The sequence below is a fragment of the Engystomops pustulosus genome, chromosome 4 (assembly GCF_040894005.1).
Source record: "Engystomops pustulosus chromosome 4, aEngPut4.maternal, whole genome shotgun sequence".
In the NCBI taxonomy this organism is placed as follows: domain Eukaryota; kingdom Metazoa; phylum Chordata; class Amphibia; order Anura; family Leptodactylidae; genus Engystomops; species Engystomops pustulosus.
This window is the reverse complement of record NC_092414.1, coordinates 162921082-162932778: the sequence shown is the minus strand read 5'-3', so window position 1 is coordinate 162932778 and position 11697 is coordinate 162921082. Positions and strand designations below refer to the sequence as shown.

Sequence of the window (11697 nt, the reverse complement as noted above, 5' to 3'; positions counted from 1 at the left end):
ACATTACAGAACAGATGGGACACTTCCGCCATCCACTGCTCCCTCCCATTAGGGAACTTTGTATTGAACTGACATTTTACAAGTGTATTTACAATATTGTTTTCTCCCAAGGGAGAGGATGATTTCGAGTTACCTCGCCCTCCTCCTGGCCGGAGTGTACATCGGCATGTTCGCACAATTCGGGAGGTCCGCACGGTGGTCACTCGTGTTATCACAGATGTATATTACATTGATGGAGCAGAGGTGGACCGCAAAGTTGTGGAGGTAAACCTTTCCACTTGATATGTGATTTCTTGCCTTTTATATGTGTAACTATGCAGTGTCCATTCTATCCTTAGCAGTCACTCAGATTGGTTTAAATTTGTAAGAAGCAGATTATTAGAATATAAAACAAAAATGATCTGACTTCTAATTTATTCAGTAATTGTAGGCATGGGGAGCTCTGTGCTTGGAAACATGGGAATTGAAATGTGTCATGAAATTAGAATAAACCGTTCAAGTTTTAGGTCAATTAGGATTCCCCAAAATCCAGAATAATGAGAGATTGCTGAAAGCCATGAAAATGCCTTAAAAAATTGTCAGAAGTTTACATACACCAAGATTGCTATGTCTTCTATGCCGGGTCTAAAGGAGTTAACCAGAGCTGCTGGGTCTAATTAGACACCGTACAGTTCTGATCAGCACCACCAGTCAGAGGTGGTCATTTCCCCTGTAACTGAGGCTCTTATAGAAGCTCCAGTTACAGGGGAAAACTTGTAAAAGAAAAAAAACTGAAATTGTCCCCCAGGAGTCTTTTGTGACCTCATGGGAGAGACATATGAAGTAAAAACACACACACAAAATTTGAATAAATATCCATAAAATACACATTCCCAAAAATCCCCCGCTACACTATAGAAAGCATCGCCATAGTCGCGCATGTGCTTGAGACTATACATATTATATATCAAAACGACCGAATCAAAATGGGGAATTCATTAATAATGCTCATTTTGAGTTAATTTGGCCCAATTGCCTACTAGCGATTATGGAAGGATATCCAAAACGTTTGACCTAAGTCATACAGGGCAAGGGTAATACTATTAAATACTAATGACATGTATGGAAACTTTTGACTTTGCACACAGCTCTTAAAATGCCTTTAAAAATTCTCTCCCATTATTCTGGCATTTGGCACATTTATAAATAATTCTGGCAAATTCTAATTGACCTAAAATGAAAAGGGTTTATTCTGATTTCCTGTCAGACAATCATCATATGTGTCTTTTCTTATAGTGTATGTAAACTTCTGGTTTTCACTGGAGGTGGAATAGCCGAGTTGCCCTTACAGAGTATCTGCATTTTAAGACGATTTTGTTTAATGCAGCTACTCGGTAAGGACACAATTCGGCTATTCCACCTCCAGTAAAAACCAGAAGTTTACATACACTATATAAAAAGACACATATGATGATTGTCTGACATGAAATTTTACACAACTATTGGCTTGATTACTTCTTTCCAATGTCTAATGCGTAGATATTGGCCTAGAATTCTGGCACGTTTAGCTGCGTAAATGTCCCTATTTTGTCCCTTCTCCCAGTTGCTCTTCAGGGTTTCTATACTTGTACCTAAGATATTTCACAACCTTCTGTCTTGTTCCAGGAGGCTGAGGAGCCAGTAATAGAATCTCACGAATATGAAAATGAATTGTCGCCGTCCAGGACTGTGGTCTCGTCTCTGACTTCTGGAGACCTTGCAGATATCAGTTCCATTTCATCCAAAGCTTCAAGCCTCCAGCGTACTTCTAGTGGAGCAAGTAGTGGGCTTTCTGCAGGGCAGAGCACTAGTGGCAGTAGTATTGACCGAGGAAGATCAACTGCAGGGAAAGGAAAAAGTGGCCACATGGACGCCGGAGACTTTGCCATACCCAGCGGACGAGGAAGTGTTGGAAAACTGAGGTACTTGGGTGACGACTTCTCCGGCAAAAAAAAAAAAAAATTATCATATTTAACCCCTTCCCGCACCCTGATGTAACTGTACGGGTAGTTATAGCACCATGACGCGATCCCAGCAGTAACAGCTAACAGCTGTGAAACGCCTAAAGAATTAACAAACTTCTTTAAAGTTAATTTTTTTTCATACATCTACAGCAATAATTTACAGGTTTTACTTTTATTTGGACCTTTCAAAGTCACTTAAACCTGAGCAGGCGCCTCTAAATATGGGTTTTGGCAATTTGCATAAAATGTGAAAAATTGCACCAAAAATTCTGATCCTCCTAACAATCTAGAACAAAGTCAGAATGCATATAAAGTCATGTTGATATAAAGCAGAGATTTGGAAAATGTTAGTCATAGCACCCAAAAACCTTTATAAACATCTGCCTGAAAAGCAGAAAAATAAGAACTTGGGCAAAAATTCAGCAGTTTCAAAGTTCTGATTTTTTCTTAACTAAACACAAAAAATATCATCCAAATTTTAACTAATTTTGAAGTACTGTGTGTAAAGAGAAAAGGTCTTGGTCCTAAAGTCCTTAAATGGTTAAGTCCTGAAGGGGTTGAAAGGTCCCTGCTGGGCTCCAGTAATATAATAGATCCCTAATGAATGTGCCTCTTTCACATGATCTGTCTTGTGGTCCTATAATCTACAGAACCGAAGATGCAGAAAGCTACATACATAGGTTGGAACTTGATCTGCAGCTCACATTCCCACAGAACCACCAGCAATCTGAAAAATGAGATTCTTATGTTTAAAGCATGTTTTCTGAAGTGACACGACTCCTGCAGACTCTAAAACTTGACACTCAGACAAATATGACTCTTCTCTAAATTCATGTAAAAATGAACAGAGGAGATTTTTTTTCATGGGTAAACAGGACAGATTTGACATAAAAGAGAGAATTCTAGAGAGGACATTCCATATCCTAACGGAGGGGGAAAGTAATTTACTGTGGTAAAAATAACTGTGTCCCTTTTAACGGAATCGTAGGCAATTATAGGCAATGATGTCTCTGTTAATTGTAGAGCCATAAGATAATTGGTCGTCTTCTCTTCCATTTTACAGTCCTAGGAAAGTGGCCACCCAGCCAGGACCCTCACACCGACTGGGAAGACAAACAGGGATGCAAGTGAGTGACGATGATGCAGATGCCCCCCTAGGAAACCGACCAGGCGCTAAAGCTCCCCTTACACCTCGTGGAAGAGGACGGAGGGGTCGTCCACCTTTTCGAGGAGCTGGATCAAGGTATGTACATATTTTATTATGTAAAACATGCCATTTCCCAAGTAACCATATTTATTATATGGATTTCTATGCTATATTGTTTCCAGGCCTAAAACTGTATAGCTGAAAGGAAAATGTTGCTCCTTGTAACTATACATTGGCTCCACTGCCCACTCTGCATACACAGCGATGCCAGCCTGCCAAACTTTCAAAGCATTTACAACCATTACAGAGCAAATGGCATATCATGCCGTTCATAGTACTTTCTGCTAGGCACCTCCACGAAATAGCTTAAAGTGATGACCAGTTTCACTAGCCTATGATATCTTGATTTTGTCATTTTTCTGAATCATTTCAGTAGTTTTATATAATTATTTTACATTATCTGGGTCCCTGTCCGCAGTGAGTACCGGAGGAGGGAAAGGTAGCTGCAGCAGCCTATGTGCCTGTGTCTGTCTCCTCTCCTCCAGCTCCCTCCCCACTTCCTGCCTGACACAGGTACACAGACTGTGTCTGCTCATACCCTCAGCCACAGGTAGTGTGAGTTGAAGTTTATATAAACTACTGAAATTATTCAGAAGGCTATTGGGAACACCAACTAAAAATTAGATTTCTGGTGACAGGTTCACTTTAAACAACTGCTCTAGATAACTTTTCCATGTATTAGATAATAATAACTTTCCCTTAGGATATGTCATCATATATCTGATTAGTGGGGATCAGAGAACTTGAACCCCTGTTGATCAACTATTCATGGTGGCTACAGAGATGCAGTCTCCATTTTTGGCCACTAAAATGGAGCTGTGCAATTTATGCCACAAAATGTTAGTTCTGTCATTGGTGGATCAGTAGGGTTTTGGGTTTGATCAATTCATCATTGTGATATTTCCCAAGAATAGGTTAATAACTACTTTGAAAATCTTTTAAATGAGATTTGACATGAGCTTAGTCTATGACACTATTCATAGGGTAATAGACAAAAATATAATACAGGGATTAAGAATAAAGGGGGTTTCCTATGCCAAATGTTCACGGCTTATCCATAGATGTGACAGCAATATCCAGTGTGTCCCTGAATGCTGGACCCCTGAACCCTTTACTTCTACTTCCAAGATGGCTCAGCATGCTCAGCGCTCTCTATTTACTTCTGCTGGATTGCAGAAAGTGGGCTTACGTGGCCGAGCGGACAGGAGCAGCTCTGACCACAATGCTACTGCAAGGGGAGATGTGTCTGAAGTCATGAGACAGAATCATGTATTCACAATGGGAGATCTCCTAAAAGCCAGGCACAGCTGCTATGACAAGGGGTGAGTGGTCCCCTAACCCCTGGCTCATGGCTGCACAGCCGTATCTACTACCACCACAAAAGTGACCAGAGAGCTGCACGTGCATGACCACAGATATACTCAGTGTTCATGATGGGAAAGAAACCTTTGTTACAACCATTTTAGGTAAATTTGCTGATGAGGACCACATAATGCCATATATTGAACCGCTCTCTTTACTCTTTATTTGCTGTAGCTTGACAGCAATGCTGTAAAAATGTGTTTATTTCCAGTTATAAAACCAGCAAGCAGTTCTCCAGCAGTATCTGTGTGTGGATTTTTGTATAGTCTTTATTACCATTTTAGGGAAACTGGCACAGCCGCCCATGCCCATGGCGAGGACTCTACTGCAGCTGCCATTCCAGATGAAGAACCATTCACCCGCATAAATATTGGCCATCCAGAAGCCCGGGACAAGACAAGCCCTGGGACACCCATTATGCGTCGCAGCGACTCTCCTGAAATCCCATTTCAGACTCCATCAAGGAACGAGAGCCTGGACTCCTCCAGTGGCAGTAGTTTTGTGGGGCTCAGGGTTGTGGCTAAATGGTCTTCCAATGGCTATTTCTATTCGGGCACCATTACCCGAGACGTCGGAGGAGGCAAATACAAGCTGCTGTTTGATGATGGTTACGAGTGTGATGTTTTAGGAAAAGACATTTTATTGTGTGACCCTATTCCTTTAGACACAGAGGTGACGGCCCTCTCAGAAGATGAATATTTTAGTGCAGGTATGTGGATATATTACGTAATTGAAGTGGTGGGATTGTATTCAGATTAAGAGTAAAATATGTTCACGTAGCCCAACCCTGATGCATTGTGAACATATGCTCTTCTTGGGACGCAAACAACGGAAATTTGGTCTTCTGTGTATCATCATGTGATGTCAACACATTCACTGATCACCGAAGAAGAGACTAGATGCACCGCAAACTTGGGCAGGAATAGGAGCTGCTCTATAATTTGGGGCCTTGGCAGTTGGTTATACAAGGGGCTGCTGTCTGTTTCAAAGGGTTAAGAGTGTACATACAACCCAACAAACTGCTGCAGAACACAGCTTCCTAAGGGGCCAGACTTATTCCTCCTTCTCTGGGATGAATGTGGTGAGATAATAGGGGTTTGTGGACCGTAAGGTTATTCTGCATATGTGGGTCTTAATGTGTTGCTTGTCTTTCAGGAGTGGTTAAGGCGCACAGGAGGGATTCTGGAGAACTATATTACTGTATTGAGAAGGAAGGTCAGCGGAAATGGTACAAAAGAATGGCAGTCATACTGTCTCTAGAACAAGGAAACAAGCTGCGGGAACAGTTTGGGCTCGGTCCATATGAACCTTCCACACCTTTAACAAAGGGATCCGACATAAGTCTAGGTATATATTTTCTGTTGATGAATCCTAGATGTGCAGGTACCATTGTTCCTTGGAATCTCCAGCTTTGCGTTTGCTGCCTGTTAATTGTCACTAATTTAGCTGGAAGTGACAGCAGAATCTGCTGCGGCTAATCCGTGGTGCCCTTTGACACCGCTTATTGGCTGCAATGGTTCCAGTGAGACCCTATCACAATGGGGGCACAGCCAAGTGTTAGTGTCTGTACAGGCAGCTGAAGCAATGCTGGAACCGGAAGCCGCAGCAGGGTAAGTACGCTTTTTTTCCCCTTGTGTTTGCCCATATACACACAGCGCAGTGCTGCAGTGGGTAAGCAATTAGTGTAATTTTACACGGTTTCTTTCAGATAATCTTGTGGAAGGAAAGCGGAAGCGGAGAAGTAATGTAAGCGGGACCAGTACTTCAACCACCTCAATTACATCCAGCACAAGTACACCGACCCGAAAAGGATCTGAGACCCCTCGCAGCTCCCTGGGTGCTCTCTCTGGTAAACGGAAACTGATCAGCGCAGATGATGACAAATCTCCAGCTAAACGTGGACGCAAATCAGGTGTGGTAAAGTCCGGTAAGAGTAGCTCTGTATGTTTCCATATTCAAGATGAAATAATATAATACTGCCCCCTATGCACAGGAAAGGTTTCACAGCAATTAGTGTGTGCATAATGCACACTTATTTTATTGCATTTTTGCTGCGATTCACAGCAAAAATGCAATGAAATCATGGCTCAAAGGGCTTTAGGCCACCTTTGTTGGGGTCGCGACCCACAGCTTGACAAACACTGACCTAAAATAAAACAGCTAAGTTGAAGTCTGGTGCACGATGTCGATCACAGCGGAGGGGATGTTCTGAGGTGGGGAGAGTATGACCTCAATGCTAAACTCTCCACCTCATTGACTTTATACAGTTTATATCTTGCTTCATTGTTGACTTTCTGAATGATGCCACAACACTGGCTCATATAAGATACATGATCTGGAAAGAGATGATCTGCTTCACAATTAACTGATGGCAGAAATTGACCCTCCGACCCCCCGCTTTCCTACAGGATTGGCAGTAGTGGCAGGGCACATGCTCCGCCCATTAGTGAGGATGGGACCACCATTCTTTGGATTCCTGGGTGTCCCAGCAGTCCAGACCATTGCAAATCAACGTATTGTCCCTTATCTCTCATAGTGCGGATCTGTTAGGGTGTGTGGAGTCCTCTCCATACACTCTGGGTGTCTGCTGTATTGTACCTGGACATATTTGAACAGGTTATGTTCTGTCTCATACAGTCCAATGCCTGATCAGTGCAGACTTGATGTATGTTTTTTTTTGTACTGAAGTGAGATGTGCCTTTTACAGGTGCTACTAAAGGAGGAGAATTTATGAGTCCCAATGAAAGTGGAGATACCAGTGACCAGGCAGCCATGGAGAATTCACATGGACCAATACCCCAGAACAAGTTGTTGTTTATGGGCTACTCAGTTCTTCTTACATCAGCCACATCCACAGACAAGATGGGCAATCGCCAGGCAGTGAAGGAAGCCAGCAGTGAGGAGGAAGAAGGTATGTCTTCTAGTGGAAGTACCTCGCCACTTGTCTCTGTAACAACACTAAACTCTTCAGCCAAACACGGGAAACCTGTACGGAAAATCATGTGCAGTCCCGGAAGTAAATGGAATAAGTAATGTGGTTTTTTTTTGCAGAATATGTGGAGAGTTCTCCTTACAACAGACAATACACAGAGGCACAAATCCGGGCAGGAGGGGGTGAAATCCTGACTAGTTTCAGTGAAGCTCTGGTAAGTGCAGCGCGTTAGCCCACTAGAATAACTGTACTGCACATGGAGAGTGGAATAGTACAGTACAAGAAGCGCACAAGTCCCCTCACACCATCTTGTGTATGGCCTTAGGGAAGAGGAATATGTATACTTCTGCTATAGCTATACTCTATGAAGGTGGCGGTGAAGTAGGACCATCTGACCATTAAAGGAAACCTACCACTTTAACCCCTTAAGATTGTAGGGTATTTTGCTCATTTCTCGCTCTCCATCTTCAAAAATCCCTAACTTTTTAATTTTTCCGTGTGAGGGCTTATTTTGTGCGTAACAAATTTTACTTTCCCGTGATGTTATTTATTATTCCATGCCGTGTACTGGGAAGCCGGAAAAAAATTTCAAATGTGGAAAAATTGGGGGAAAAAAAGTGTGTGTCACGTTCTTGTGGGCTCAGTTTTTACGACTTTCACTCTGTGCTCCAAATAACACATCTGCTTTATTATTTGGTTCGGTACAATCGCGATGATGCCAAATTTATTCAGGTTTTATAGCGTTCTCGTACATTTTCAAAAATTAAACGAATGCGTACAAAAAAGACGTTTTCATTGCCACCATTTTGAGGACTGTGCGACATTTTGATCATTTTTTATTACATTTTGTTACATTTTTTATTACATTTACATCATGTAAAAAAGGTGTAAAAGTCGCGTTTCGGACATTTGGGCGCCATTTCCCGTCTCGGAGGTCACCACCGTCAATAACAGTTTTTATATTTTGATAGATTGGGCATTTTGGGATGCGGCTATACCTAATGTGTTTGTGATTTTTACTGTTTATTATATTTTATAATTTTTTTACATTTTTTTTTACTTTTCTTTTTTTTTCACTATTTCTTAGACCATCTAGGGTACATTAACAGATCGTTCCTACCATATACTGAAATACAACTGTATTGCAGTAAATGGCATTTCTGCACAGTATACGTTACAATAAGCCATTGGCTCATTGTAATGGATAGGCAGAAGCCATTCAGCCTCGGGTCAAGCGAAGACCCGGGGCTACCATGGCAACCGATCGCCGCAAAGCGGCAGCCCCATTACCTTGTAAGGCAGCCCCATTACCATCAAGCATGACTTTTAGGAAACCTCATGACCTGATGTGGGATTAAAGCCAAACCAGTTTATTTATTCCAGAAGGAACATATTCCAAACTGTAGACAGCGCTGTTTTGACCTGGTTGGGTCTCTTGAGTGCAGGGAACTGGTTTGGATGAGTGAGAGGCTATTTACTAGGGCCCTGACGTGAGAATTCTCCAAACTCAGTACATTACATGCTGTGTGTGCATAGGTGGCACTGGTGGCCCCACTATGTAGAAAACCATTGAAATGATTTTGCTCTCTCCCGTAGAGTAAGACTGGAAGCAAATGTCTTCTGATCGCAGACCAGCACTGCCGCACCCAGAAGTATTTCCTGTGCCTTGCCAGTGGGATCCCCTGTGTGTCTCACATTTGGGTGCATGACAGCTGTCATTCCAACGAGCTGCAGAATTTCCACAATTACCTTCTTCCCGCTGGATACAGCCTTCAAGAGGATAAGATTTTGGAATGGTAACATATTAAGTGGATGTTTTATACAGATTTTTGGTAGGTTTTGTTGGGCTTATGTCGCATTGTCTATATTGGGATTTTACAGGCATGACTCCAAGCATCCTTTTCATGGTTTGCGCTTTCTTGTGGTGTCAGACCAGCAAGAAAACTTTTTAGAAATGTGGACAGATGTGGTCATGACGGGTGGGGCGGTATCTGCAAAACAACACAACTCTACAGACGTCAACAAAGGTAAGTACTGCTGAGTGGTTAGATACTCTCCTGAACCGCTTCATACTGTCACTAGAGGGAATTTGGGTGGAAATTCTAGCAGTGGATATAGAAATGGGGAAGCTGTCACCAGGTTTGTTTCTTCCAGACCAGAAGTATAGTGAATAGGCCAAAAAGGCGAACCAAAAGAAAATATTAGAAATCAGTGTTTGTGCTGACTGCTGCACCACGTAGTAATAAGGAACCTATACCTAAACTTAGATTTTCTAATGGCCTCCAGTCTCAACTCCCCCGCCCCCCGCCCCCCAGGCAGTTCTTATGGAGTTTTATCCTTATAGTCCTCCTTATATATTAATCCTCCTGACTAAGCTGGAGGCTTTAATTTCAAAATCATTCTGGCTCCCCTTTTCTGCAGAGCATGCTGCCATTCTGGAAGAAATCCTGTTGGCATTGGGAGGTAGTGAAGCCCTCTCTGCCCCTGGTCCAGATGGATTCTATTATTTGTATTATAAACAATTTGCGGACAGCTTGGCGGTCCCTTGAACCCCCTTGTGTAATTTTATCCGGGAAGGTGGTTCTTTGCCTCTGATGTCGGGCGAAGATTCATCTGATTCCCAAACCTGGCAAAGCTCTTACAGACTGTGGGAATTACTGTCCGGTTTCTTTTATTAACATGGATCTGAAGCTCATGACTAAAATCTAAGCTATGAGGCTCAATAGATTTATTGCAGTGTATATCCATCTGGACCAGGTAGGCTTTGTTCCAGGCCTTGGATTTATCCAGACAGGTTTTGACCTCCTCTCTGTTATAGGCTCTTATTGGGAAGGGGAGCGACCAAGCTTATTGCTATATTCAGACAGTATTCGGTTTCCTGGGAGTATTTGTCTACATCCCCATTTCTCTAAAGTATAGAGCAATTTTCTATGTATTGTAAATGGGTTATGCTCATTCCCGGTGGGTTCTGTGCAGGTTAGGGGGATTCTAATCTCCGCCAACTCTTATACAGAGGGTTGCAAAAAGATTGTACTATGGGCCAATAACTGAATAGGTAACAGCCATGTGCTGGTCTGGACTGGATCCTGGGTGAAGGGTGGGGAGTGAGCACTCATCACACCATCATTGAAAACCCAAGCACCCCTGTGACATATCGGGCAAAATAAAGGACATGTCGTATACTTTGCATGCAGCTGCACCACTCCCCACCAGATCACTGCCACTATAAGGCCCCTTTCATACAGCTGTAATTCAGTCCTCGGGTGAAGTGGAACATATATGTTACTGGATTCTTCCATAGAAGTGAATCACACACGTGATGCACTGGTGCTCTATTCACAGTGGGACTTGTGGTCTCCCCGTATACTGCACTGTTACCCCTTGGGGGGGGGGGGGGGGGGGGATGAGAGAATAAGTAACAAATGACCTGGAAATTCACAAGTGATGTGATATTCAGCAGACAACACACCGTTTCCCAGACGTCTATGAACATGTAGCAGCTTTCAGCTGTCTTGCTGTATGGCTGTGCATAGGTAGGACACAGCAATGAAAGCATCATCCATTCTCTGTGCTCTTCTCTCCTAGATGTCGCTTTGGGGGTTTTCGATGTTGTAGTGACTGATCGATCGTGTCCAGAGTCCATCTTAAAGTGCGCCCAAGCCCTGGACCTCCCGGTGGTCTCTGCTGAGTGGGTCATTCAGAGTCTTATCCATGGGGAGAGAGTTGGGTACAAGAACCACCCGAAGTACAAACACGATTATGTTCCCAGCTAAGACATGACTTTTACTGCCCTTTTTATCAACTTCTTTATTTTTGCTGCTCCTTGCATTGTGTATACTGTGTTTTAGATAGTTTTAAATGTTTGTGTGGTTTCCCCACTGTTTGCATGTGTTTAATTGTACATAGTTTTAACTGCTGGACTTTTATGAAAAAAAATAAATGTTGGATTTACTTGTTTTAAGCCTGTTTTTATGTACAGTATTGTATATTTATAAATGACAAAGATGAAACTCGCTGTGTGCAGATCTGTATAGTTACGGTTATGGTAAGACAAATGTTCAATCTGCTGCTTCCTACAACTGGTTCTAGTGAAGTTTCAGATTGTTATTCCATATCCTGTGAATAAATAATAACTTGATACAAAACTTTAGGGGTGCGGCCACACGTAGCTCTTTGATTCCGTTTCTAAATGGAGTCAAAGTGCACGGGTGCCT

At 42.6% G+C, this 11697-nt stretch overlaps 1 protein-coding gene across 4 annotated transcripts in view; it reads left to right on the top strand.

The window, feature by feature from the left end:
* The window catches only part of TP53BP1 (tumor protein p53 binding protein 1), a 54428-nt gene extending 42984 nt beyond the window's left edge, over positions 1 to 11444 (top strand). For 3 of the 4 annotated variants that reach the window (XM_072148367.1, XM_072148365.1, XM_072148368.1), the window contains exons 18-28: positions 112 to 264; positions 1645 to 1940; positions 3046 to 3225; positions 4836 to 5260; positions 5707 to 5898; positions 6260 to 6478; positions 7259 to 7462; positions 7603 to 7697; positions 9080 to 9279; positions 9365 to 9510; positions 11069 to 11444. In XM_072148367.1, the coding sequence (XP_072004468.1) occupies positions 112 to 264; positions 1645 to 1940; positions 3046 to 3225; positions 4836 to 5260; positions 5707 to 5898; positions 6260 to 6478; positions 7259 to 7462; positions 7603 to 7697; positions 9080 to 9279; positions 9365 to 9510; positions 11069 to 11256 (2298 nt within the window). In that variant the 3' untranslated portion in view covers positions 11257 to 11444. The remainder of the gene's footprint in view (positions 1 to 111; positions 265 to 1644; positions 1941 to 3045; positions 3226 to 4835; positions 5261 to 5706; positions 5899 to 6259; positions 6479 to 7258; positions 7463 to 7602; positions 7698 to 9079; positions 9280 to 9364; positions 9511 to 11068) is intronic. The other variant, XM_072148366.1, reaches the window with a different exon arrangement.
* Positions 11445 to 11697: the final 253 nt, after the last annotated feature.